Source organism: Alosa pseudoharengus, unplaced genomic scaffold (genome assembly GCF_046254945.1).
Source record: "Alosa pseudoharengus isolate Yale_2024_CS ecotype anadromous, Long Island Sound unplaced genomic scaffold, YU_APseudo_1.1 YU_APseudo_1.1_scf_12, whole genome shotgun sequence".
NCBI lineage: Eukaryota > Metazoa > Chordata > Actinopteri > Clupeiformes > Clupeidae > Alosa > Alosa pseudoharengus.
The window spans coordinates 12905194-12930193 of record NW_027468587.1 but is presented as its reverse complement, the minus strand read 5'-3'; the positions used below and the strand labels follow the sequence as shown (position 1 = coordinate 12930193).

Sequence of the window (25000 nt, the reverse complement as noted above, 5' to 3'; positions counted from 1 at the left end):
AGGCGTTTGTGTGTGTGTGTGTGTGTGTGTTCACTGATCTTCACTGAGACTAAGCCAAGCAGTGTGGCCTGACATGGAATCCCCTCCAACTGTGTGTGTGTGTGTGTGTGTGTGTGTGTGTATGTGTCTGCTATTCTGGTCAGTGGGTCAGTGATCCAACAGAGCACTGTCCAGACGTGGGTTCCCTCCAGCCGCGAATCCAGATGGAAACCTCATAAACATAAAACACTCTCCCTCCCTTCATCCACACACACACACACACAGACACACAAACACACACACGCGCACATACACAGGCCCCCAGCGAGGATAGCTCATGCAGTGGTCTGGAGCCGAGGTGAAACAGATGCAGCATTACTCAGCTATGTGTTCAGACATCTGCTGTGTGTGTGTGTGTGTGTGTGTGTGCGTGCGCGCGCAGATGAGTTTTTATTGGAGATTATAGAGACATCACTCTTCGCTGTCTGCGTCTGTTCACATCTGTCTCCTACACTGCCTTGGAGTGATCGTTTGCTAGAAGGGACTTGGAAGAGTTCTACTCCACGAGGGCCGTCAGCTGGAGCTTACTGATCAGTTCATTTGAAGCTCTCTCTCCCTCTCCTTTTCCCTCTCTCTCTCTGTCTCTCTCCCTCTCCTTCTCCCGTCCCTCTCACTCTCTCTCTCTCTGTTTTCTCTCTCTCTCTCTCTCTCTGTCTCTCTCTGTCTCTCTCCCTCTCCTTCTCCCTCCCTCTCGCTCTCTCTCTCTCTCTGTCTCTCAAATTCAAGTTGCTTTATTAGCATGACTGTATGGGAACAGTGTTGCCAAAGCTATTGTTACATACAACATAACATACAAGAACATAAGACCATAAAAAAACAGAGAATACATAAGGAGACGTGGGTACATCAGTGTGGGGTGGACATAAGAGATCTAAAATTAACAGCAGTAAAGAACGAGTAATAATTGTATGATGTGTGTGTGTGTGCATGCGTGTGTGTGTGTGTGTGTGTGTGTGTGTGTATCACAGACACAAATATGTTTTAGTCCCTCAGATCCTCACATTTCAAGATAAATTGTGCTGCTAAGGCAGCAGAGGGCCCTTCACCAAGAAGTATGGCCATTTTTTCATCATTGTCAAAATCTTGAAAGTGTGGGGTAACTATTTGGAATTTGGGGAAGAATGTCTGTCTTACATTTTTGTATTTTTCACAGTGAAGAAAGAAGTGCTCCTCTGTCTCAACCATCTCTGCCTGACAGTGACCACACATTCTTTGTTCTTTTGGCAGCCAGGTTTTCCTGTGCCTGCCTGTTTCTATTGCTAGATTGTGGTCACTGAGCCTATATTTGGTCAGGACTTGCCTCTGTTTCGTATCTCTGACAGAGATGAGATACTCTGCCAATTCATATTCTCTTTTTAGGATCAGATAGGAATTCATTCTACTTTGGTTGGCAATTTCGTTTGTCCAATGATCTAAGTATTCTTCTTTTGCTTGATTCATGATTTTGTTGACTGATTGATGTTTGGGAAACAGAACTGGACTGAGCTTGATGTGTATTAGTTGTTGTTATTGAGTTAGTTAACTTCAGTACCAGCTGGCTTAGGGGACTCTTTTCAGGTTTCAGCTCCTGGGTTTTTAGTGCCTCAAAGTGAAGGGAGTTCAAAATTCAAAATTCAAAAAATCTAAAATTTCAAGGTTCTTTTCTGAATAGGTAAAGCCAATGGAAAACGGCCTAATTCTGCCCTGCATGCATTATTGGGTGTTTTTGATTGGACTTTTAGTATAGATTGACAGAATTCTGCATGTAGGGCTTCAGTTGGATGCTTGTCCCATTTCATGTAGTCGTGCATACTGAGTGGACCCCAAACCTCACTTCCATACAGCGTAATAGGCTGGATTATGCTGTCAAATATTTTGCACCAGATTGTAATTGGGATGTTTATTTTGTGAAATTTTCTTTTAATTGCATAGAGTGCCCTGCGGGCTTTTGCTTTTAGTGCATTCACTGCCATGCTGAAACGTCCTGATGCTGTAATGATTAGACCGAGGTAAGTATATTGCATTGTTTGTTCTAGGGCGGTGCTGCCTAGAGTGAACATGTATCTATGTTCCTGACACCTGGGTTTCTTTTGAAAAATCATAATTTTGGTCTTTGTTGGGTTTACTGCCAGGGCCCAGGACTGACAGTACTGCTCTAGCAGATCAAGGAGCTGCTGTAATCCCTGTTCTGAGGGTGACAGGAGCGGTCATCGGCAAAGAGCAGGAATTTGACCTCTGTTTCTTGGAGTCTGAGTCCAGGGGCTGTAGACTGTTCCAACTGCACCGCTAATTCGTTTATGTAAATATTGAACAATGTTGGACTCAGACCACAGCCCTGTCTCACACCTCTACTTTGTGTAAAGAACTCTGTTCATTTTTCTCCAATTTTAATACTGCATTTAGAATTTGAGTACATTGATTTAATTATATCGTATGTTTTACCCCCTAGGGTAACTTTTTGCAAAAGTTTGTAGTATAATCCATCATGCCAAATTGAGTCAAATGCTTTTTTAAAGTCTACAAAGCAAGCAAATATTTTTCCATGTTTTTGGTCTTTTACATGTTTATTGATTAGGGTGTGTAGGGTGTAAATGTGATCTGTTGTGCGATGATTTTTCAAGAATCCAATTTGGCTTTTACTGAGGGTATTGTGTTCTTTAAAGAAGGTTTGGATCCTGTCATTTAAAATACCTTCCCCATAGGGCTGTAACGATTTACGATTCGAAACCGAAATCGCGACATTCATATCCACGATACTGTGTCGCGGTGTGAAAAGGCAGAATCGCGACACACCCTTTCTAGTGTTTCACGCAGTGCATTGCAGCTTAGGCGGCCGCAAAAGCAACCCACAACTCCCGCTTTACTTATCGGTAGCCTATGTTGTCCAAAAACAAATAAATAAATAAATAATCATTTCATACCTCTCCTTGCTTTCATTGTAGACTATGTGTGCAACTTTACCAAACAGTATAGAAGTAAACCCCCTCTTCCTTGCCCCGCTCTCTCTCGCGCTCCCTCCCTCTCACTCTCCCTCCCTCTCCTGCTCAATGAACACGCGCGACTTAAATAAAACATTCACAATCGTGAAAGCAAGGACGCATAGAAGACGACTAGCTAAATTACTGGTAAATCCGCTTAGCATCATTAGCATGCTGCACATATTTGTTTAAAACTCTTGCATTGAAGTTGACTGATCATCTCAATACCAACGTTTCCCAAAAGGTCCTGTCCCAAGGAGAACTAGTATTACCTTGAAACTTAAACACACATGGGGAAACTGAACAGTCCAATCAGTACACTATGATAGGCTAAGCTATATGCTACTTTGTTTACAATATTTCCAGGCTTCAACCAGACAGCTGAATTAAAGAGGTAGAGTTGTAATAAAAAATAGTAGGCCTAGGCTATAGGCTAATCTGCATAAAGTGTGCTGTCATAAATATCAGTCATTCAGAAAAATATTTTTATATCAGGATATAAAATAATAGATATATTATATTGTAATCCTCTGGTGTTCTAAGGGAGGCTATTAAAATGTTATTTAATAAAATGTCTAGGCCCCCCCCCCAAAAAAAAAAGAAAAATCGAGATTCGTATCGAACCGTGGGTCAAAAATCGTGATACAAACCGAATCGTGAGGTTGGTGTATCGTTACAGCCCTACTTCCCCAGACTACTGTTCACAAAAATACCTCTGTAGTTATTAGGATCCAATTTGTCTCCATTTTTGTAAATTGGGGTAATAATCCCTTGGTTCCAGGTGTCAGGAAAATAGCCACAGCTAAGGATAAGGTTGAACAGTTTGAGCAAAGCTTTTTGTAATGTGGGAGTGCTGTATTTTAGCATCTCAGCTCTGATGCTGTCAGGACCACATGCCTTTTTGGTTTTTAATGATTTCAGCTTTTGCGCCAATTCTTCTGCTGAGATGGGGTAATCAAGAGGGTTTTGATTGTTCTTGATAACTGACTCCAAATTTTGGAGTTTTTCTTTTACATGATTCTGTTTTGGATTTGATGGTATTTCGCTGTACAGGGTTTTGTTGTGGTCAGACCACGCTGTTGCATTTTGGATCGGCAAGGCTGACTCGGCTGGTTTGGCTGTGCTCAAATTATTCCACATCTCCCAGAACTGGTTGTTATTGATGGACTCAATAGTGGTGTGATTTACTTTTTTCTTATTGATTGTGCGTTTGAAGGTTTTTAATGTTTCACAATATTCGGTTCTAAGGGCTGTGTTTTCAGGCTGATGATGTTTTCGGTTTGACAGTTGTCTCAACCGTTTCCTGATGCTCTGGCATTCAGAGTCAAACCAGACATGATCTTGTTTTTTTGTTTTGTTTTTAGTTTTCCTTATTAGTTCAGCCTTTTGTGCTGAATTTTGGTATATCATATTCAGCTCATTCACAGCCATATTTATACCCTTTGTATTATTAGTGAACTGTTTGTTAGTGAAATTAGTAATCTCTTCAACCAATTCAGGTGAGTTTATTGCCTGTAAACATTTTTTAGAGCTATTAGGAGTCCATCTGTAGGTTAAATTGAGTTTAAACGGCTTACTGGGCTCTGTGTTTGTGGATTTTCCATCCATTTTAAGAAACACATTAATTTGATTGTGGTCCGAGAGAGGAGTTTGCTGCCTGACAGTGAATGCATTGAAGGAGGAGGGGTCCATGTCAGTGACTGCATAATCAACAACACTACTGCCAAGAGATGAACAACATGTGAACCTCCCTAAATAGTCCCCTTTTGTCCTGCCATTAATAAGGGTGTCACGATTTCGATTTTATATCGAAATCGATCGAAATTACATCTCAATCTCGAACTTCGAAATTAAAAGTAGAATCGACGATGCAGCCACACACCCATTGTCACGTCCAGCATGTATGCCAAGACGCACAAACACACACGCACGTGCTGAACTGCAGCGTCAACACTCCTCTAATTTTAGGCTGCAGCCAGTTAAAATATACACATCAACCTACCGAAATCAAATCCCCTCTTGCTACTTTGAAATCACCGGTGTGGAAGTATTCATTCATTCACGTCAACTAAAACTATAGCCTACTCAACTTAACAAGTGAAAAGGTGATCTAGTTACAGTCCAAAGTTACTTTAAGGCTTAAAATGCACATTGATAAGTACATATTCCATGAACACTAACCTTGGGTCTCTTCGGAGTGTGCTGAAACAATCAAATTGTGTTGTTTCATTTCACTATGTTCACGTCTGTTTTAGCCTAATGTTAGTTCTGTTTACATTACAACCTCGCGGTTGGAACGGTTTCAAAATAAAAAGCGGTTTAAAAAAAAAAGCCCCCCGAAACAGAAAAGGAAAAGGCCAAAAAGAGTAAATAACATATAAGGAATGCATTAATAGTAATATTAAAAAAAAGATCGAAAATCGAATCGAATCGTGACTTTAAAATCGAAAATTACATCGAATCGAGGATTTGGAGAATCGTGACACCCCTAGCCATTAAGTATATACAGGCCTAAGGCTTGACAGAGGTGCACTAACTCTTTACCACTTTTACAACATAATCAAGGTTATTTCTCTGGGTGAGGTTTGGTGTGATGTATAGGGTATTTCTACCAAATACATGGCTGTTTCCCTCTGGATCAGTCTGATCAAGCTCATATCCTGTTCTTGCGTTAAAATCTCCACACAATAGCACATTTTCCTGGGCCTGGAAATTGCTTGCTTCTGTTTGTATTGTGTGGATGAGCTCTTCATCAAAATAAGGTGAGTCTGACTGATTGGGCGATATATACTGCGCAAAGATATATGCTTTGTTTTGATATGCCAATCTCATTATCAATTTTTAGCCAGCAGTGGGATTTTTCCAGTTGTGATAACAGAAATGTGTTTGGCAAGAGTCTCCCTAAACCACACCAAGAGTCCTCCTGAGGTGCGGCCCCGTCTCACTGTTTTTACTTTATGTGGAAAGGTATCAACATTTCCCCAAAACCTGAGGGACAACCAGTGGGTGTGTCTCTACCACACCATGTTTCAGTCAGGATGAGAATATCAACATTTGCAATACACTCTAAGAATTCAGGGTCCCCACTTTTCAGTCCGAAAGCTGAAGAGTAGAGGCCCTGGATATTCCAACCGCTAACAACAAATGAGCACATTTTAAATCATCTGGTTGGACCATTATGAAACTGATATGCAAATAACAACAACAAACTGTAACTGCGGCCTCTGACACAACGAAAGGAAATGATTATGTTGGGCGCCAGGCAGCATTAAAACTGCCGTGTCAGTATTAAGACCCCGTCACCCTTCCCGTTTTAAAGTTGACAAGAAAAGAAACAACACAGCATATGGTTTTCAAGCAGGTGATGCAGTGTATTAAACAAAATGTCATTCAGTGCAGGACGTCGGCGACGTCGACTACAGTTCATTAGATCAACAAAACGCTACGTCTATGGCGACGCACACAAACAAAACAATAACCAAAAAACAACCAAATGAAAACGAGCGGCCTAGGAGAGGCTGGCAGCACGTGTTCCTGTGTGTATGTGTAGCCTATATGAGCGTGTGTGTGTCCCGGGAGGAGAGCAGCAAGGAAGAGATGAAAACGACGTAGGCCTAGTTGAAACCGAAGTTTTTGGAGGAGGTTTGGTATAGGCCTATGCTCGATTAGCCAGGCAAAAAGTGTAGCCTAACACTTCGCACTAATGCAATAGCACAGTACCTTTATAATCCACACGTCCATTACGAAAATCCACGTTCACTTCCAGTAGTCCAATAGGTCCATAGATTTTAGTTTACTTGCAGTAGTCCAATAGGTCCATAGGTTTTAGTTTATTTCCATCAAAGCGCTTCCGAACTTCCACCGAGCTACCGCAACCTCCGACACAACGCATTGACTGAACATTCAACTCCCCGCCGGTTTGACAGCTGAGCTCACTACCTATTTTGTTTAAAGCGAGACTCCAGCTCATGACCTCCACCACACCTGATAGTCAATTAGAAGGTCACTAAGCCAGCGAACTACTTCAAGTGACAATAGTGAGGAAGTAATAGATAATAAAAGTGTGATGTAGTGAAAATAAGTAAATAAATATATTTGAGTAGATTAAATATTTTATGTAAACATGACAGAAACGTGATTCTGTCACAAAACATATTATATTGGTAAATTACAGAAATGACTTATGGTGGACAAGTTTTAAAAAAAAAAAAATGTTATGGTTACTGGGCACAAGCCAGTAACCTACTGCAGAGAGTGTGCAGCATTTATTTTATCTCTCCAAGTTCATTCCTTTCTGGGAACGTTGGTTGGATGTTAGGAGAGTGTGTGGCTACTGCCGCAGCGTAGCTTTTGGATACTACCTGTGGCTATTGCCTCTTGCATGGCGGTTCAGCTTGATTCACTTTCTTTCTGCTCTGTGGATTGAGCATGGTGGCGGAATGTGATGGCTCTGGGGGGGAGTGACATGTGTAAGAGCTGCGTGAAATGATGGCCTGGATACTGTTTTGCCTTCTTGGGAACTGGGGGGGGTGGGCCCTGGGAGGTGGCACAAAGCTGGTTGAGGAGGGATTACGGCCTATCATTACGGCAGCATCTTTAAGGGTCTTTGCAAAAGACCTCACACCTTGTTGATGGAGATGGATTCCGTCGTACATGTCGCAGAGGCTGATGGTGGGGTTATGTGCCAGGTGTACATTGGGTAGTGTGGCACATCTCCTGCTGATTTCGGTGTTGATCCCGTTGATGACATGTGGGGTGGTGTCACGTCTCTCTCTCTCTCTCTCTCTCTCTCTCTCTCTCTCTCTCTCTCTCTCTCTCTCTCTCTCTCTCTCTCTCTCTCTCTCTCTCTGTCCCTTGATGGGTCCTGTACAGGGTTTATAATGCATAGCATGTGTACCAACGTTTGCGTGTGTAACTATGTTTGCATTTATGACCAAACCATCTCTCTCTCTCTCTCTCTCTCTCTCTCTCTCTCTCTCTCACACACACACTCTCAGGAGATGGCTAAGATCCTTGCTCACCCGCGTGTGTATGCCTTCCTGCACGTGCCAGTCCAGTCTGCGTCTGACAGCGTCCTCATGGACATGAAGCGCGAGTACTGCGCCGACGACTTCAGACGCGTGGTGGACTTCCTCAAGGAGAGGTACGCCCCTATCACACCCTCTTTTCCCTCTCTCTCTCTCTCTCTCTCCCTCCCTCTCACACACACACACACACACACACAGACGCACACATTCACACACACACACACACACACACACACACACTCACACACACACACATACACACGGGTGATTGAGACATGATGCTAACCTGTGGACCTTATGCTGACATGCTGACGACACACACGCACATGAACAGAATCTCTGCGTGGTTGAACACGCACATGAACAGAATCTCTGCGTGGTTGAGCGTGGTTGAACACGCACATGAACAGAATCTCTGCGTGGTTGAGCGTGGTTGAACACGCACATGAACAGAATCTCTGCGTGGTTGAGCGTGGTTGAACACGCACATGAACAGAATCTTTGTGTGGTTGAGCGTGGTTGAACACGCACATGAATAGAATCTTTGTGTGGTTGAACGTGGTTGAACACGCACATGAACAGAATCTCTGCGTGGTTGAACACGCACATGAACAGAATCTCTGCGTGTTCTTTGCTTCGTTCAGACACGGGCTCATTTACATAATGTCCGTCTGAAATACTAGGAGGGGAGACTTACACGTAGGTCTGAAAGCAGTTATACACAGATATGCTAAGATCATTGACCTTCGACCTCCTCTCAGATATCCCCTGTCTTTTTTGTCTTTACTTCCGTTTCACTACTAACCGTAGTGATGCATTATGGGTGCCTGTCCTAAACTATGGACTTGGAAAAATTGAGAACACAGAGGTGCATTTTGGGATACATAGGGAGCATTGATTGACAGTTGTCACATCCACTCCACCAACAAAAACAATATTTTCTTTGAAAAAGCTTGTTGAGATACACTGTGTGTATCCTGTTTTGAATACTAAACGTACCAAGCACTCGAAACCAAACATAGTCTGTGTGATTGCCGGAAATAGTTTAGAGATTTTGTTTTGACATGTAGCTAATGCCAGTTTATTAATTAGTCCTGCATGCAACCACCGCTTCGAAATAAATCTGAGTGGGAAGGTGGTTTATTATGAAACTGTTTGTGATGACTCACAGAACACAAAGTCACTGATCCCAGCCCAGATTAGGACTCCACTGTTGGTTTTAGTATTCGAACCGATGCCATTTCCTTCTGATTTTTTCCTTTTTCCTTTTTTCAATAGTACTAAATAAGGTTACAGGCACCTTTCAGAATAAATTTTGGCTGTGTATGGATTCCCCCTGCAGTCGTTCTCACCTTACCCACCTTACTCAGCTAACTCAGGTAACCTTACTCAGCTAACTCAGGTAACCTTACTCAGCTAACTCAGGTAGCCTTACTCAGCTAACTCAGGTAACTAAGCTAACTCAGGTAACCTTACTCAGCTAACTCAGGTAACCTTACTAAGCTAACTCAGGTAACCTTACTCAGCTGACTTAGGTAACTAAGCTAACTAAGCTAACTCAGCTAACCTTACTCAGCTAACTCAGGTAACTAAGCTAACTCAGGTAACCTTACTCAGCTAACTCGGGTAACCTTACTCAGCTGCTGTGGGCTGAATGTCTCACTTCATCTGTTTGGTCAGCCTATCTAATGGACCAGTGATCTCCTGAGTGACTTTGAGGCGTCCTGATCCATTGTTAAGTATTAGCATGGTGGTTGTGGTGCACCATTAAGTTATAATGGTAAATGGTAAATGGACTGCATTTCTGTAAACCCCAGGCTACTGTAATTGTGATTGGGTTATGAGTATTCCTGTAAACTCCAGGCTAACTGTGATTAGGTTATGAGTATTTCGTTAAACCCCAGGCTAATTGTGATTGGGTTATGAGTATTTGTATGTGGCATTGAGCTGATGGCCTATTGTGGGAATTTGACATTTACTCATCCCATGTGTGTACGGTAGTTCAAATCAGATGCTAGGCCCTGTGATTTGTGCTTTTACACTGGCTATGAGGCAAGTTCTGTCATGTAGTGAAGCATCTAGAAAGTGTGTGTAGCACAGTCTAGGGGATGACCCGCTGAAAGCAAGTGTGTGGGAGTAGCACAGTCCAGGCCAGGGGATGACCCGCTAAAAGGGCAGGGGGATGATGTGTCTGTAAACAGCATGTAGTATTTCCATGCTAAGCCCCCTCTTAAGCCAGCCAAGGCTCACTTGTTGAGGAGCAAAGCCCATGCAGACACAAGGTGTGTGTGTGTGTGTGTGTGTGTGTGTGTGTGTGTGTGTGTGTGTGTGTGTGTGTGTGTGTGTGTGTGTGTGTGTGTGTGTGTGTGTGTGTGTGTGTGTGTGTGTGTGTGTGTGTGTGTGTGTGTGTGTGTGTGTGTGTGTGTGTGTGTGTGTGTGTGTGTGTGTGTGTGTGTGTGTGTTTTCTGTGTGCGTGTGTGTGCTTTGTGCTCATGGGTGACTAAAGTGTGTTGTTTTAACTGAAGCCAGCAGGATTACATGTCGTCATAGCAGACAGCATGAGACGAGCATGAGTTGCCTGGTGTAAGGCTGTGTGTGAGTGTGTTGTGACCTGAGAGTATACCTAAAGATCACTTTTTGTGTGTGTGTGTGTGTGTTGTTGTAGTAGTAATGTGTTTCTGTGTGTGTTGGTGAGTAAATGAGGCCTCATGCACACACACACAGACACACACACACACACACACACACACACACACACACACACATACTGTATTCTACCTCCCCTAGTCCTTCTCCATCTCTCTCTTTCCCTAATGTGTTTTGGTAAGGAAATGGTTCCTAAGTGACTATGGAGGTGTGTGTGTGTAAGTCTTTACTGTTTGTGTAATATGTGATTTTGTGTGTGTGTGTGTGTATGTGTGCGTGCATGCGGAAAGCTCTGACCCTGTCTCTGAGTTCAGCTGGCGTGTGTCTCGGTGAGAGTTGTGTGTCCTGCGAGAGGGTTGTGTGTGGACACGGCCCTCACCTCACCTCTGCACAGGCCCGCTCTCCAATCCTCCTGGACACAGCAGGAACCCTGGCTCACACACACACACACACACACACACACACACACGCACCCCCACACACACACACACATACAGTACACACAGAAGAGTGTGCATGCTTACAGTACATCCGCCACATACACACACACACACACACACACTCAATGCACAATGCATACTCTAACAAAATCAAACACAGAGAAAAAGACTTGCAAAACACATAAACACACACAGGCAGACAGAACACAGCCAGCAGGTTGGGATCCAATCAAAGACTTCCAAAGACTGACCTGCAGTGAACCCATCTACTCTCCTTCTGACACACTACACACACACACACACACACACACAAAGTCTTCTTTCTCTCAGTCTGCTCTGCTGCCTTCCTTTCTTTCTTTCTCTTCATCTCTGTTGTCTTTCTGTCCTTTATTCCCTCTCTCCTTCTCTTTATTCCCTCTCTCCTTCTCCTTCTCTTTATTCCCTCTCTCCTCTTTATTCCCTCTCTCATCTTTATTCCCTCTCTCGTGTGTGTGTGTGTGTGTGTGTGTGTGTGTGTGTGTGTGAGTGACCTGAGTGTGCTCCAGGGATGTGTGAGTGTAAAGAAGCAGAAAAAGAGAAGAAGAAGGAAGTGTGAGATTTGTTAACGTGTGTGTGTGTGAGAGAGAGAGAGAGTGTGTGTGTCGTTGACTTGATTGTTTTCCAGGGGATTTGTCACTGTTTTACTCATTGTAACAACAGTGACAATAAGTGTAGAGTCACAGAGGAGGAGGGGAGCTGTGTGTGAATTGTGAAATATATGGTGTGTGTGTGAGATTCAAGTGTGTCCCAGGAGATGTATGAGTGCGGATGACTTTAATTATAAGAGCACACTCAGATCCTCAAGACTGTCACACAGGGCTCTGTGACGAGCATCTTTAGCCGTCATCCTTACTGGCATATTGCTGACTCCTTGAGGTGTGTGTGTGTGTGAGAGGGAGAGATGTGTTTATATGTGAGTGATTGACTGCTTTATTTGTATGACTGAAGCTGTGGGGTGTGTGGAAGACAGCTTGTTCATGTGTGTGTGTGTATTATTCATGTGTTTGTATATGTAAGAGTATCTGAGTCAACTTTTCTACTGTGAGTCAACACCATGAAGCTTTCCACCTAGTCATGATTACTAGCATCGTTAGCATTGGCTCAGGCCTCCACGGTTACAACTAGTTGCTTAGCATTCTTTGGTGGTGGTGGTGGTGGTGGTGGTGTTTGTTTTGTATTTGGTTTCTCATCTACATCTCTGGTGACACTGACCACAGTTTCACCCTTTGTCCTTACACCTTCTCTCTGTGTGTGTGTGTGTGTGTGAGAGTGGTTGTGTGTGTGTGTGTGTGTGTGCGCGTGTGCGTGAGTGTGTGTGTGTGCACTGTGTGTCCCTCCCTTAATTGCGTTGTTGGTGGAGACACTAATTGGAACAGCATTGCGAGGAGACAACTGGATGCTCAGGGGTTGAGCCTCATCTGGGAGACCATGTGATGTGCGACATGTGGAAGGTGAAACCTCTGACTACAGAAGCCACAACCAGTGGAACAGGCTGATGCAGTTTACCTCACCGAGAAATCCACATTATCTTACACACACACGCACACACACACACACACACACACACACACACACACACACACACACACACACACACACACACACACACACACACGTAGATGCATGCACACATTTGCAGGCTCCTGTGTTCTTGTCTGCTCTGCTCTCTTTATTGTCCACCTCTTCCCAAAGGAGCCCCAAAACTTAAACACACTCTCTCCCTGCCTCTTATACACACACACACACACACGCACACGCACACGCACACGCACACACGCACACACACACTACCACCACTGCAAGAATTTTCAGACCATCTTTGGCCAAAGAAGGACCCACTTGTATCTGTGTGTTTTTGTGTATTTTGGAGTCTGTGTGTGTGTGTGTGTGTGTGTGTGATTGAGAATTTATTTGGGTGTAACTGTGTTCCTCTCCCTTGGCTGCACACAGACTTAAGGTGAATTAGTGTTAGTGTAAGTTCCTGAGGCACGTCACGTCACCTTACATAAACCAGCTGCCTGACCTGTGCTACCCTGCCCCGGCTCTCTCTCTTCTCTAACCCCCCCCCCCTTCCCGTCTGTGTTTATGTAAGTGTGATGTTGATGTGTTTGGGGGCTCCAGTTGTTAGTGTGATGGAGCAGATAAATGTCTCTCTGAGCAATCACTCTGCTGGCATTGGGTCCACTATACTAGTGAGACAGACATTTAACAGGGGCTACACGCACGCACGCACGCACGCACGCACGCACGCACGCACATACGCACATACGCACACACACATTTAACAGGGGCTACACGCACGCACACACACACACACACACACACACACACACACACACACACACACACACACACACACACACACACACACACACACACTATTTTGCATTTATTTTTCTCTAGTATAAGTATATATACTCTTTTGATCCTGTGAGGGAAATTGGGTCTCTGCATTTATCCCAATCCGTGAATTAGTGAAACACACACAGCACACAGTGTACACACAGTGAGGTGAAGCACACACTAATCCCGGCACAGTGAGCTGCCTGCATCAACAGCGGCGCTCGGGGAGCAGTGAGGGTTTAGGTGCCTTGCTCAAGGGCACTTCAGCCGTGTCTACTGGTCGGGGTTCGAACCGGCAACCCTCCGGTTACAGGTCCGAAGTGCTAACCAGTAGGCCACGGCTGCCCCTTAGTGGCACCTAACAGAGCTCAAGAGGTGATTTATGGTCTTTTGGGCCCCCACTGTCGACTTGAAAGCTGCGCTGCCTGGAAGGCGCTAGTGTTAGTCAAGGGTTAGGGTTAGATGCCTTGAAGTGGACGGTGGAAGCGTTGCCTTGAAGTGGACGGTGGGGGCCCAAAAGACCCTCATGCTCTATAGGTCATATTCCTTGTCTTTACTGGCCCACCTCCAGTTCAGCTTTCTCACGTCTAGTTGTCTTCCTAAAGTCATCTCCTCTCCTCCTCAGCTCCTCTGTTCTCTCCATTCTCTCACTCTCCTCTCCATCACTGCTCTTCTTTTCTCTCCATTCTCTCACTCTCCTCTCCTCCTCAGCTTCTCTGTTCTCTCCATTCTCTCACCGCTCCTCTCCTCCTCAGCTCCTCTGTCCATTCTCTCACTCTCCTCTCCATCACTGCTCTTCTGTTCTCTCCATTCTCTTACTCTCTTCTCCATCCCTTCTCTTCTGTTCTCTCCATTCTCTCACTCTCCTCTCCATCACTGCTCTTTCACTTCGTTGTGGAGTCCCCTAGTCCCTCTGTATCTTAGTATGTCTATGGCAGTGTTTCTCAAAGTGTGGTCCGGGGAAATATTAGCATGCAGAGTAAGACGCGAACTACAGGAGTTAGCTGAGCAGGGAGGAAAGGAAATGACTTCAGTGCCAAAGGAGAGGGAATTGAACAAGGGAATGAGGAGTTTCCATACAAAGTCTGGCGTGAGGTGTGTGACCTCAGTTGGCTCTGTCTCTCATGAAAGTGTGACAATCAGGGTTGTATTTTTATGTCTGTGTGGAATTTGAAGGTTATATTGGTGTGAATATGTAAGTTAGTAGACCAGTGGTAATAGCAGCACAATGCAGTTCTTGTACTTTTACAATAACCACTACAGACTCATTTTGATACCACGCTGACTTCCGTGAAAGAGAACGGAGTCTTCTGACATTGCGTGATGCGTGCCTGGGACGCGTTGTTTGAGCATGAGCCCTTTTGTCAGTTTCAGACAAATTGAGCACTAAGTGGGTACCCAGTGTGATGAAGATTGTCAAAAAAGGGAACCTACAGGTTTCTGCAGACACATAGCTACTGCACTTTGGATTCAAAGTAGTGCCCATTGTGTTGCGTTTACCCCCCCCCACCCCCCCATCTCTAAAATGAGAAGACATCACTATTCAAATCATTGTATCTGTTTAAGAAAATATTCATTTGTTCTCTCTTTGCCAGTTAATACAGTGAAGCAATGCTAACCTTCCTTCCTTCATTACACACACACACACACACACACACACACACACACACACACACACACACAGAGACAGTCCTGAGCTCCCTGTTTCCCTGTACTTATGAGGGGAAGTGATTACTCTTTAGTCCGGAGCTCTTGCTCGTGTGGTTCACAGCTCTCATTCCCTCTGCTCGTCCTGTCCTACCTTCACACATCACCCCTCTACTCTCTCATCACTCTTACCTCTTCAACTTTTACCCCTCTTGTACTCTGTCTCACACACACACACACACACACACACACACACACACACACACACACACACACACACACACACGCCCACTCACACGTTCACCATCATGGCAATTTTTTTCAGTCCATCCTTTAAGGTGTTTAAGAAAAGATGTGAAAATGGCCTGTCATTACCGACACCTTCTGGCTCATGCTCATGATGAAAGCGACATCATCCAGAGAGTGGCGTCTAGAGGAAATGACACATGCAGGTGGAGAGTGCGACGCTAATAATGTGCCATAAATGGACTCTCAATCCTTTCGCTCACTCTCTCTCGCTGTATATTTCTCTCTCTCTTTCACTCTCTCTCTTTGTCTGTCTCTCTTTCTTTCTCTCTCTCCCTCTATCTCTTTCTCTCTCTCTTTTACTCTCTCTGTCTCCCTCTCTCTTTTTCTTTCTCTCTCCCTCCCTTTCTCTATGTTTCTCTCTCTCTCTTTATCTCTCTCTCCTTCCCTTTCCCTATGTCTCTCTCTACCTCTCTCTCTCTCTCTCTCTCTCTTTATCTCTCTCCCTCTTTCTCTCTCTCTCTCTTTCTCTCTATCTTTCCCTCTCCCTCTGTCCCTGATGCTGCCGCTTGCTTGGGAGCTAACAGCCCTTGGCCCCTAAGCGCAGCCTCCGGTGCCCGTTTGTCATTAGGGCCACTCCTGAGATGAGAGGGTTGGCGTCTAGGCTCCGACGTGATGTTCATTAACTGTGCTCTCCCCTATAAGTCTTCCTGCACTTTAAAAGATGCTTTGTTTTATTACGACGATTCATTTTCTCAGCTGAGGAGGCCGAGTAGGGCTTTTTCAGGATCAATTAAAATCAAATTGTTTAAACGGACGCAGAGCAATTAGAGTATGACCAAATCCTGTTAAAGCAGTTCCTGAGACATTAGTGTGTGTGAGTGTGAGTGTGTGTAATCCAGTTTCTGAAGAGAAAATGGAGGTATCTGTCTGTCTTTGTGAGTGTGTGTGTGTATGTCTGGAGAGTAATACTGTCTCCAACCCACTGCGGACTCCTGAGAGTGCTGACAGCAGAGGGAGGAAGAGGGGCTCTTTCTGCTGGAGCTTTAGGGAGAGAGGCTGAGGAGGTTCAAAGCACAGAGGGAGCTGTCCTCCTCCTCCTCCTCCCTCCCCTCCTCCTCCTCTTGTCCCCTCCTCTTTTCCCCTCCTTCTCCCTTACTCTCCTCTCCTCCTCTCTCCTCTCTTCTCCTCTGTGGAGTACAGTGGAGCTACTGCCCCTGGGAGAGATGAGGACCAGCTAACACCCACTCCCCCCATCCATACAAGTCAAGGCTGGAGGAGTAAGGCTTTCAGAGGAGCTGCCCTGTTGGTAGAGTACACCCTGGACCAGTGTGTTGGTGTGTGTGTGTGTGTGTGTGTGTGTGGGGGGGGGGGGGGTCAAGGCTGGAGGAGTAAAGTGCGCCACATACCCGACGCACCCGACCTGTAGCGCGACAATGTGACGTCACAGAAGCGCCGTAACCATTTATACTCGCGCGTCGTGCACAGAAGTGCAGAGGTGTCGCTGTTGTGAAAAGATTAACGCTAACTACGTTAAACAGCAGAAGAAGCTGCATTAAGAAACACTAGTAGCAGAGAATGTAAACGGGCTCTGCTATTAGCTAGCCTCTGTGATGGTACTTCAGACTTTGGTTGCTACTATTCACAACTACCACCATCATTATCATCTAGTTTCCAAGGTGTGCGCACAGGTAGATAGATAGATAGATAGATAGATAGATAAACAGTTTAGTTAGCTGGCTAGCTAGCTAGCAGCTGGCTGAGTTTGTGTCATTTCCTGAAGTGGAAAGAGATTTTGTTCAGGCCTTAATAGATATCCTTTGTTTGAAAATAAATTGTTTCTATTCTTTCCTCTTAATTCCATGTGTTGCAACTCTCACTGGTAACTTTGTTAACTTATCCAGCAAACTATTAAAAATTCACGACTTTAACAAAACACTGCAACTCGCTTGCCCTCAAACTAGTCCATCTTCTTGTTTCCGCCTTGTCGCGCTCGTCTGAAAAAAAATGAGTGGTGCGCTACACGGCCAAAACCCTGGCGCGCCAGAGAGATCTACGTCATTTTGACGTCACATTGTCGCGCTACCGGTCGGGTGCGTCAGGTATGTAGAAGCCATAAGGCTTTCAGAGGAGCTGCCCTCTTGGTAGAGTACACCCTGGACCAGTGTGTTGGTGTATGTGTGTGTGGGGGGGGGGGGGGGGGGGGGGGGTGTAGTAGAGTGCTCGTTCGCCAGTGGTAGGGCTCAACTGCCAAGCCCTGTTTTGGAACACCCTGAGCTCTGAGGCTTTAGCTTCTGTGGGGAGAGCTCTCTCCTAGTAGGGCCTCTGATAACACAGACAGCACACTGCACTCTAGTGCATCACAAGGCTGTGGTCAGGATTAGTGCGTCAGTGACCAATGCAATATGTGTACTTATATGACCAATTTATACCTTACAAATACAATAGAGTACCGAAGTCTGACGTAGCGTTTCCATGACGGCAGAATCACTGGATCCCAAACAAACTTTCGAAGTGGCTTAAATAGCATTGAATGTAGTCAAGTGGTACCATTTCTAGCTAATAAATTGTTTTAAATGTAGGCTATAGCCATTTAAACATGCTTTACCTGCTTAGCAGTAGCTTACCCACATAACACGGATTCCCTGGCAGGTGCAATATAAATAAAAAAAAATCCAGTGGATATTTCACGTCTTCTCAAAGACTGGCGGCTGTTAAGAGTGAGATTTTTTGCTTAAAAAATAAAGCCAAAATACGTCCGTGTATTTAAGGATTTTAACTGCATGCTGTGAAGTTACATGCAGATCTCTTTCACGGAGGAAACCCATGCTAAAATAAAACTCTGTAGTCACAAATTTGATCGTGTTGGTATGAATATATGTTGTAGTATGTGATTCCTACAGTGTAAAAAAAAATATACTAACATCTTAGGTAAATTGGTTGACGTTGTAAAAACGTTGTAAATTGAAATAGATTAAGAAAGCCACCGCTAATGGTGATTTCAATGGTTAGATTGATTTGTTTAGATCAAGTGAAATTGCTGCCTTGGCAACGCTACGTCATGGCTTCGGTACTCTATTATCTTGCTCTGCTCTGCATTAAGATAACATATGGAATGTTAAAACGGAAGCCTTGTGGTGTCATCTTTCTGAAGTATACTTTGGAGGCATCCATTCGTACATCTGTGTCCGAGTTGCACTAAGCTGTGGACATAGAACTCCATTTAGTGTGCCTGCTGTCTGTGTTGGATTAGATTCCCCTAGAATCTAACAATCGCCTATCTGTTGGCCCTATGGAAACGTAGTCTTCTGCAGGACTATGACCGATGGGAAGCCCTGTGCTGCTACCCGACTTAGATTTGACAGAGCGCTTGCAGTGTCATCTGTCAACGATTCTCAGATCTGCGCATCCACACCCTTCGACCTCAGTGAGCCCCAAGGCCAACAGGTGTGTGACCTCAGTTGGCTTTAATGACCTGCTCACGTGCCTTTGGTGACCCCCCTGTTCCCTGGAGGGTCACCAACAACCAGATTGAAAATTGACCCCCAAATCAATGTGGTCGAAACCACCAAAAAAAAAAAAAAAGAAAATCAACAATTTCTCTTTTTTCTTTTCTTTTTTCTTTTCCTTACTTTTCTCTTCCCTCCCGTCTTTGGACTGAGGTGGTCAGACCACACAGAGTTCTCAGACTCAGCACTGTGTTCCTGCCAGATGAGTGCAGTCTGTAAAATGTAATTTCAGAGCTCACCTTGGCCTCAAACAGCTCAATAATGTTTTGATGATGTGCAACTTTGTCTCACACCAGCTTGTTTTGGTGGGGCAGGTGCGTCAATACTGGCTTAACACAGCCAGTGTATGGGTGGTCCCTCACTCCACTTTAGTTAGTGTGTGTGTGTGTGTGTGTGTGTGTGTGTGTGTGTGTGTTTGTGTGTGTGTTTATCAGACTTCAGATACATTTTCTCAAACCCAACTGAAAAGCTCTTTTTATGTCACCCAGATTCCAGGTGCCAACAACAAAACTGTTGTGTTTACCAAAACAAGCCAATAATAATCTCAAGTCAATCTACTTCTATTATGTGACTGTGATTTTATAACGGCCAGCTGGACACGATGAGTGCAGGATTATCTCTCTGCTGGCTGACCTCACCACTGAGTTCGTCCCATGTGCTTGTTTCACCTGCTCAGACTTATTTCACACAACTGTTTTTCTGTGTGTTTGGTTGGGTTGTGTGTGTTAGGTTGATGGCCATAGTGATGTTAGGTTGATGGCCAAAGTGAGGTCAGGTTGATGGTCAGAGTGATGTTAGGTTGATGGTCAGAGTGAGGTCAGATTGATGGCCAATGTGAGGTTAGGTTTATGGCCAAATTGAGGTTAGGTTTATGGCCAAATTGAGGTTAGATTGAGGGCCAAAGTGAGGTTAAATTGATGGTCAGAGTGAATTTAGGTTGAGGTTAGGTTGATGGTCAGAGTGAGGTTAGGTTGAGGGTCAGAGTGAGATTACAGTAGGTTGAGGTTAGGCTAATGGTCAGAGTGGTGTGAGGTTGATGGTCAGAGTGATGTTAGGTTGATGGTCAGAGTGAGGTCAGGTTGATGGCCAAAGTGAGGTCAGATTGATGGCTAATGTGAGGTTAGGTTTATGGCCAAAGTGAGGTTAGATTGATGGCCAAAGTGAGGTTAAATTGATGGTCAGAGTGATGTTAGGTTGAGGTTAGGTTGATGGTCAGAGTGAGGTTAAGTTGAGGTTAGGTTGATGGTCAGAGTGAGGTTACAGTAGGTTGAAATTAGGCTAATGGTCAGAGTGGTGTGAGGTTGATGGTCAGAGTGAGGTCAGGTTGATGGCCAAAGTGAGGTCAGATTGATGGCTAATGTGAGGTTAGGTTTATGGCCAAAGTGAGGTTAGATTGATGGCCAAAGTGAGGTTAAATTGATGGTCAGAGTGATGTTAGGTTGAGGTTAGGTTGATGGTCAGAGTGAGGTTAAGTTGAGGTTAGGTTGATGGTCAGAGTGAGGTTACAGTAGGTTGAGGTTAGGCTAATGGTCAGAGTGGTGTGAGGTTGATGGTCAGAGTGAGGTCAGGTTGATGGCCAAAGTGAGGTCAGATTGATGGCCAAAGTGAGGTCAGATTGATGGCCAAAGTGAGGTTAGGTTGATGGTCAGAGTGATGTTAGGTTGATGGTCAGAGTGGTATTAGGTTGATGGTCAGAGTGGTATGAGGTTGATGGCCAAAGTGAGGTTAGGTTGATGGTCAGAGTGAGGTTAGGTTGATGGTCAGAGTGGTATGAGGTTGATGGCCAAAGTGAGGTCAGATTGATGGTCAGAGTGAGGTTAGGTTGATGGTCAGAGTGAGGTTAGGTTGATGGTCAGAGTGGTATGAGGTTGATGGTCAGAGTGAGGTTAGGTTGATGGTCAGAGTGAGGTTAGGTTGATGGTCAGAGTGGTATGAGGTTGATGGTCAGAGTGAGGTCAGGTTGATGGTCAGAGTGAGGTTAGGTTGATGGTCAGAGTGGTATGAGGTTGATGGTCAGAGTGAGGTTAGGTTGATGGTCAGAGTTGTAAGAGTCATACTCTGCTCTTCCAACAGGGACATTTTTTTTTTTTTAAATAATGTGTTTGAGAAAGAGGGTTGTTCAGAACATATTTGATTTTATGACCTTGCCCATGAAACCCTTCAAACAAATGAGTAATCAATCTTCTCAAAGAGCTTTGTGAGCTGATGAAAAGGAATGACTTGGGTCGTATTTTTATGGGAGTGCTCTGTCTGTGTGGAATTTTAATGTTCTATTGGTGTGAATATGTAAAAAGTAAGCCAAGGGTTTAAGCAACAGAAGGTATTTTTATTATTTTTTTTTACCTTAAAATAACAGCTGCATACTCCATTTCATACCACGCTGACTATCGTTAAAGAGAATGTACTGTAGTCTCCGCCATTGCAGATGCGTGCCTGGAATGTGTTGTTGGAGTGTGACCCCTTTGGTCAAACAAAAAGCAAAACGTGGCAATAAATTAAGAGGCCTGATTCATACTCCGAAGTCCATCTGCTCTTCCAACAGGGAAACTATTTTTTTTTTTTTTATGTAATGTGTTTGAGAAAGGAACTTGTTTGTGACATATTTGATTTTATGACATTGACCATGAAACCCTTCAAACAAATGAGCAATCAATCTTCTCAAAGAGGTTTGTAAGCTGATGGAAAGGAATGACTTGGTGTTGTTTTTAATGTCTTTCTGTCTCTCTCTCTCTCTCTCTCTCTCTCTCTCTCTCTCTCTCTCTCTCTCTCTGTCTCTGTCTCTGTGCATGTCTTCAGAAGTGCATCCTCCTCCTCCTCCTCCCTTCCGTCCTCTGTGTCAGATGAAAGACTGGCGTTGACTGCTGTTGACTGCTGTCTTTCAGATGGTTTGCAATGAAGCGGCGAGTGTTTTTGCTGCGCAGAGTCGCAGGTTGCGTCTCGTCTGGTCGCACACTTTTGAAGTGCAGTGAGTCAGGGCTTGAGAACACTGATCCACACACACACACACACACACACAGATGCCTTTCGGCTGATTGTCGTCTCTGCCACAACCTAAGCCCACTAGGGCTCACACAGAGGGCATTCGTCTGAATGCAGAGAGAAGCCGCCTCTTATTGAATGGGTGTGTGTGTGTGTGTGTGTGAGAGAGAGAGAGAGAGAGAGAGAGAGAGAGATTGTGTGATTGCATTAAAACGGCTTGTGTGTGACTGTTTGAGTGCATGAAAGCCGGCTTCTGTGTGTGTGTATGTGTTCAGTATTGTCTTTTCGGGATAAAAGTGTATGTGTGTATATATGTGTTTTCTTGTATAAGCCAGCTTGTTTGTGTGTGTGAGAGATTGTGTGCTTGTTTTATTGTGTTATTGAGGTGTGTGTGTGTGTGTGTGTGTTTTCATTTGTTTTGTTTTGTTTCGTGCAAGCCAGCCGTGTGTGTTGCCACTTATTTTGTCTTTCTCACACCACATGTCAAAGTGTAGGCCGTTTAGTTAGTAAAACCCAACAGATGTTTTACAGTTAGCTAGTGTTGTCATAATGTGCTCCCCCCCCCCCCTCTCTCTTTTTCTCTCTCAATTTTCAATAGAGCTTTATTGGCATTACTCAATGAGGCAGTGTTGCCAAAGCAAACATAACTACAACCCCAAAACAGAAAAAGTTGGGACATTGTGCAAAAATGTGAATAAAAACAGAATGTAATAATCTGCAAATCTCTTAAACTCATATTTAGTTGCAAAAAGGACACAGACAATATATCAAATGTTTAAAATGAGAAATTTGACTATTTCATGGAAAATATATGTTCATTTTGAATTTGATGCCAGCAACATGTTTCAAAAAAAGTTGGGACGGGGGTAACAAAATGCTGGAAAAGTTGTGTAATGATAAAGAAAACAAAAGGAAGAATGTTTCACAACTAATTAGGGTGACTGGCAACACGATTGGGTATGAAAAAGAGCATCCAAGAGAGGCAGGGTCTCTTAGAAGTAAAGATGTAGGGGTATTTATCACTCTGTGTAAACCTGTGTGCACAAATGATGAAACAATGTCATTGTAATGCTTCTTAACATGAAATTGTGACGTATTTAGGGAGTTCATCATCTACGGAGACACATTCAGAGAATCCAGAGAAATCTTTGCAAACAAGGGAAATAGCTGAAAAACAAATTGGATGGTCGTGGTCTTTTGGACCTCAGATGACACTGCATCAACACCAGACCTGTTTCCAGACCTGTCATTGTATTAGCTCAAGTCAATCTCTGATAACCATTGTCTATGTGCCCAGTTTAATACTTAATTCTAAAACTACAGCCAAAATTGTAACAGATAAAATTGTATTGAGACATGATACAGAAAATACCACCCTCTTATCTGGGCCTGAGCTTGATTAAAATGGACTGAGGTAATGTGGAAAAAGGTCCTGTGGTTAGACCAATCAAAGTTTGCCTTTCGTTTTGGAAATCTTAGACTCATCTGGCATAAAGAGGAGGGGCCCTATCCGTGTATCCAATCTATCCAACATGTTTTAGTGCTCAGTTCGAAACCCAACATCTATGACGGTGTGGAGGTGCATTAGTGCCTACAGCATGGGCATCTTGCACATTTGGTAAAGCACAATCAATTCTGAATGACGTATACAGGTTTTGATCAACATATACTGCCATCTAGGAAATGTCTTTTCCAGGGACGACCTTGAATATTTCAGGAAAACAATGCCAAAATGAATTCTGCACATACTTAAATAGTATTTCTCCATAGAGGAAGAGTCCAGGTGCTAAGATGGCATGTCTGCAGTCCAGATTTGTCAAATCAGGTGCATAATGGAATGAAAAGAATGACTAAGAATACCCTATACTGTTGAGCAACTGAATCGGGGAGTAATGTGACACAATATTTTATACTCAAAACTGTAGCAAATGGTCTCCTCAGTTCCTAAACATTTACAAAATTGTGTTAAATGAAGAGGTGAAGCAGCACAGTGGTAAAGATGCTCCCGTCCCAACTTTTTTTGGAACATGTTGCTGGCATCAAATTCAATATGAACATATACTTTCCATGAAATAGTCCAAATTTTCATTTTCAACATTTGATATGTTGTCTACTGTATGTCCTTTTTGCTGCTAAATATGGGTTTACAAGACTTCTATATTATGACATTCTGTTTTTATTGTATTTTTTTTATTATTTACACAACGTCCCAACTTTTTCTGTTTTGGGGTTGTATATCTGTTCAAAATAAAAAGAGAGAACAAGAAATACAACGTATTGCACATGCTCCCTATTTCTCTCTCTCTCTTTCTCTCTCTCTCAATACACACAAACACAGACCACACAAACCAAATCACCCACAATATTAAGTTCTTAGCAACTCTTTTCAACAATTGGACCACATGCATGCACACGCACGCAACCACCCACCTACACAGTCATATGCGACCCCAGTTAGAGAAAAGCTGGTGTCATTTGAGACAGACAGGCCAGAGGTCATGTGCCCCCCCCACGACACCAAGCGGACTGGAAAGTGTAATGAGAACAACTAGGCTGTCTGTGTGCGTGTGACAGTGACCGTGATCAAGGCCTTACTGTGCTGCTGGTTGATTAGCGTGCGTGTAGGTTGTGTGGAGGGCCTGCCTGAGGCCTGCTGGTTTTACCTGCTAGTTGATTAGCGTGTAGGTTGTGTGGAGGACCTGTCTGAGGCCTGCAGGTTTTACCTGCTGGTTGATTAGCGTGCGTGTAGGTTGTGTGGAGGGCCTGCCTGAGGCCTGCTGTTTTTACCCGCTGCCAGGGGCCTCCACACCTGTACACCTTCTCTCCTGTTCCCCCGAGTCTCAGTTTAAGTTTCTCTTCAGCTCAGATCACCATTACAGAGTGTGTGGGTGGGTGTGTGGGTGTCTCCCTTCTGTGGTTTCTCTTCATCTGGTGCCATGAATAGAGAACCATTTATTATCTAGTTGTGTGTGTGTGTGTGTGTGTGTGTGTGTGTGTGTGTGTGTGTGTGTGTGTGTTATTATAAAAACCCATCTCCAGGTAGTGACTAAGCTCAACTGGGCCTCTCCCCTCACTCACACACACTCATAAACAGTGACACCTGAATCCCAGTGCACGCAAGCAAACAC

At 44.2% G+C, this 25000-nt stretch overlaps 1 protein-coding gene across 1 annotated transcript in view; it reads left to right on the top strand.

The window, feature by feature from the left end:
• Positions 1-25000, top strand: part of cdkal1 (CDK5 regulatory subunit associated protein 1-like 1) — a 273052-nt gene that overhangs the window by 168926 nt on the left and 79126 nt on the right. The window contains exon 10 of the mRNA XM_076280154.1: positions 7994-8139. Within this exon, the coding sequence (XP_076136269.1) occupies positions 7994-8139 (146 nt within the window). The remainder of the gene's footprint in view (positions 1-7993; positions 8140-25000) is intronic.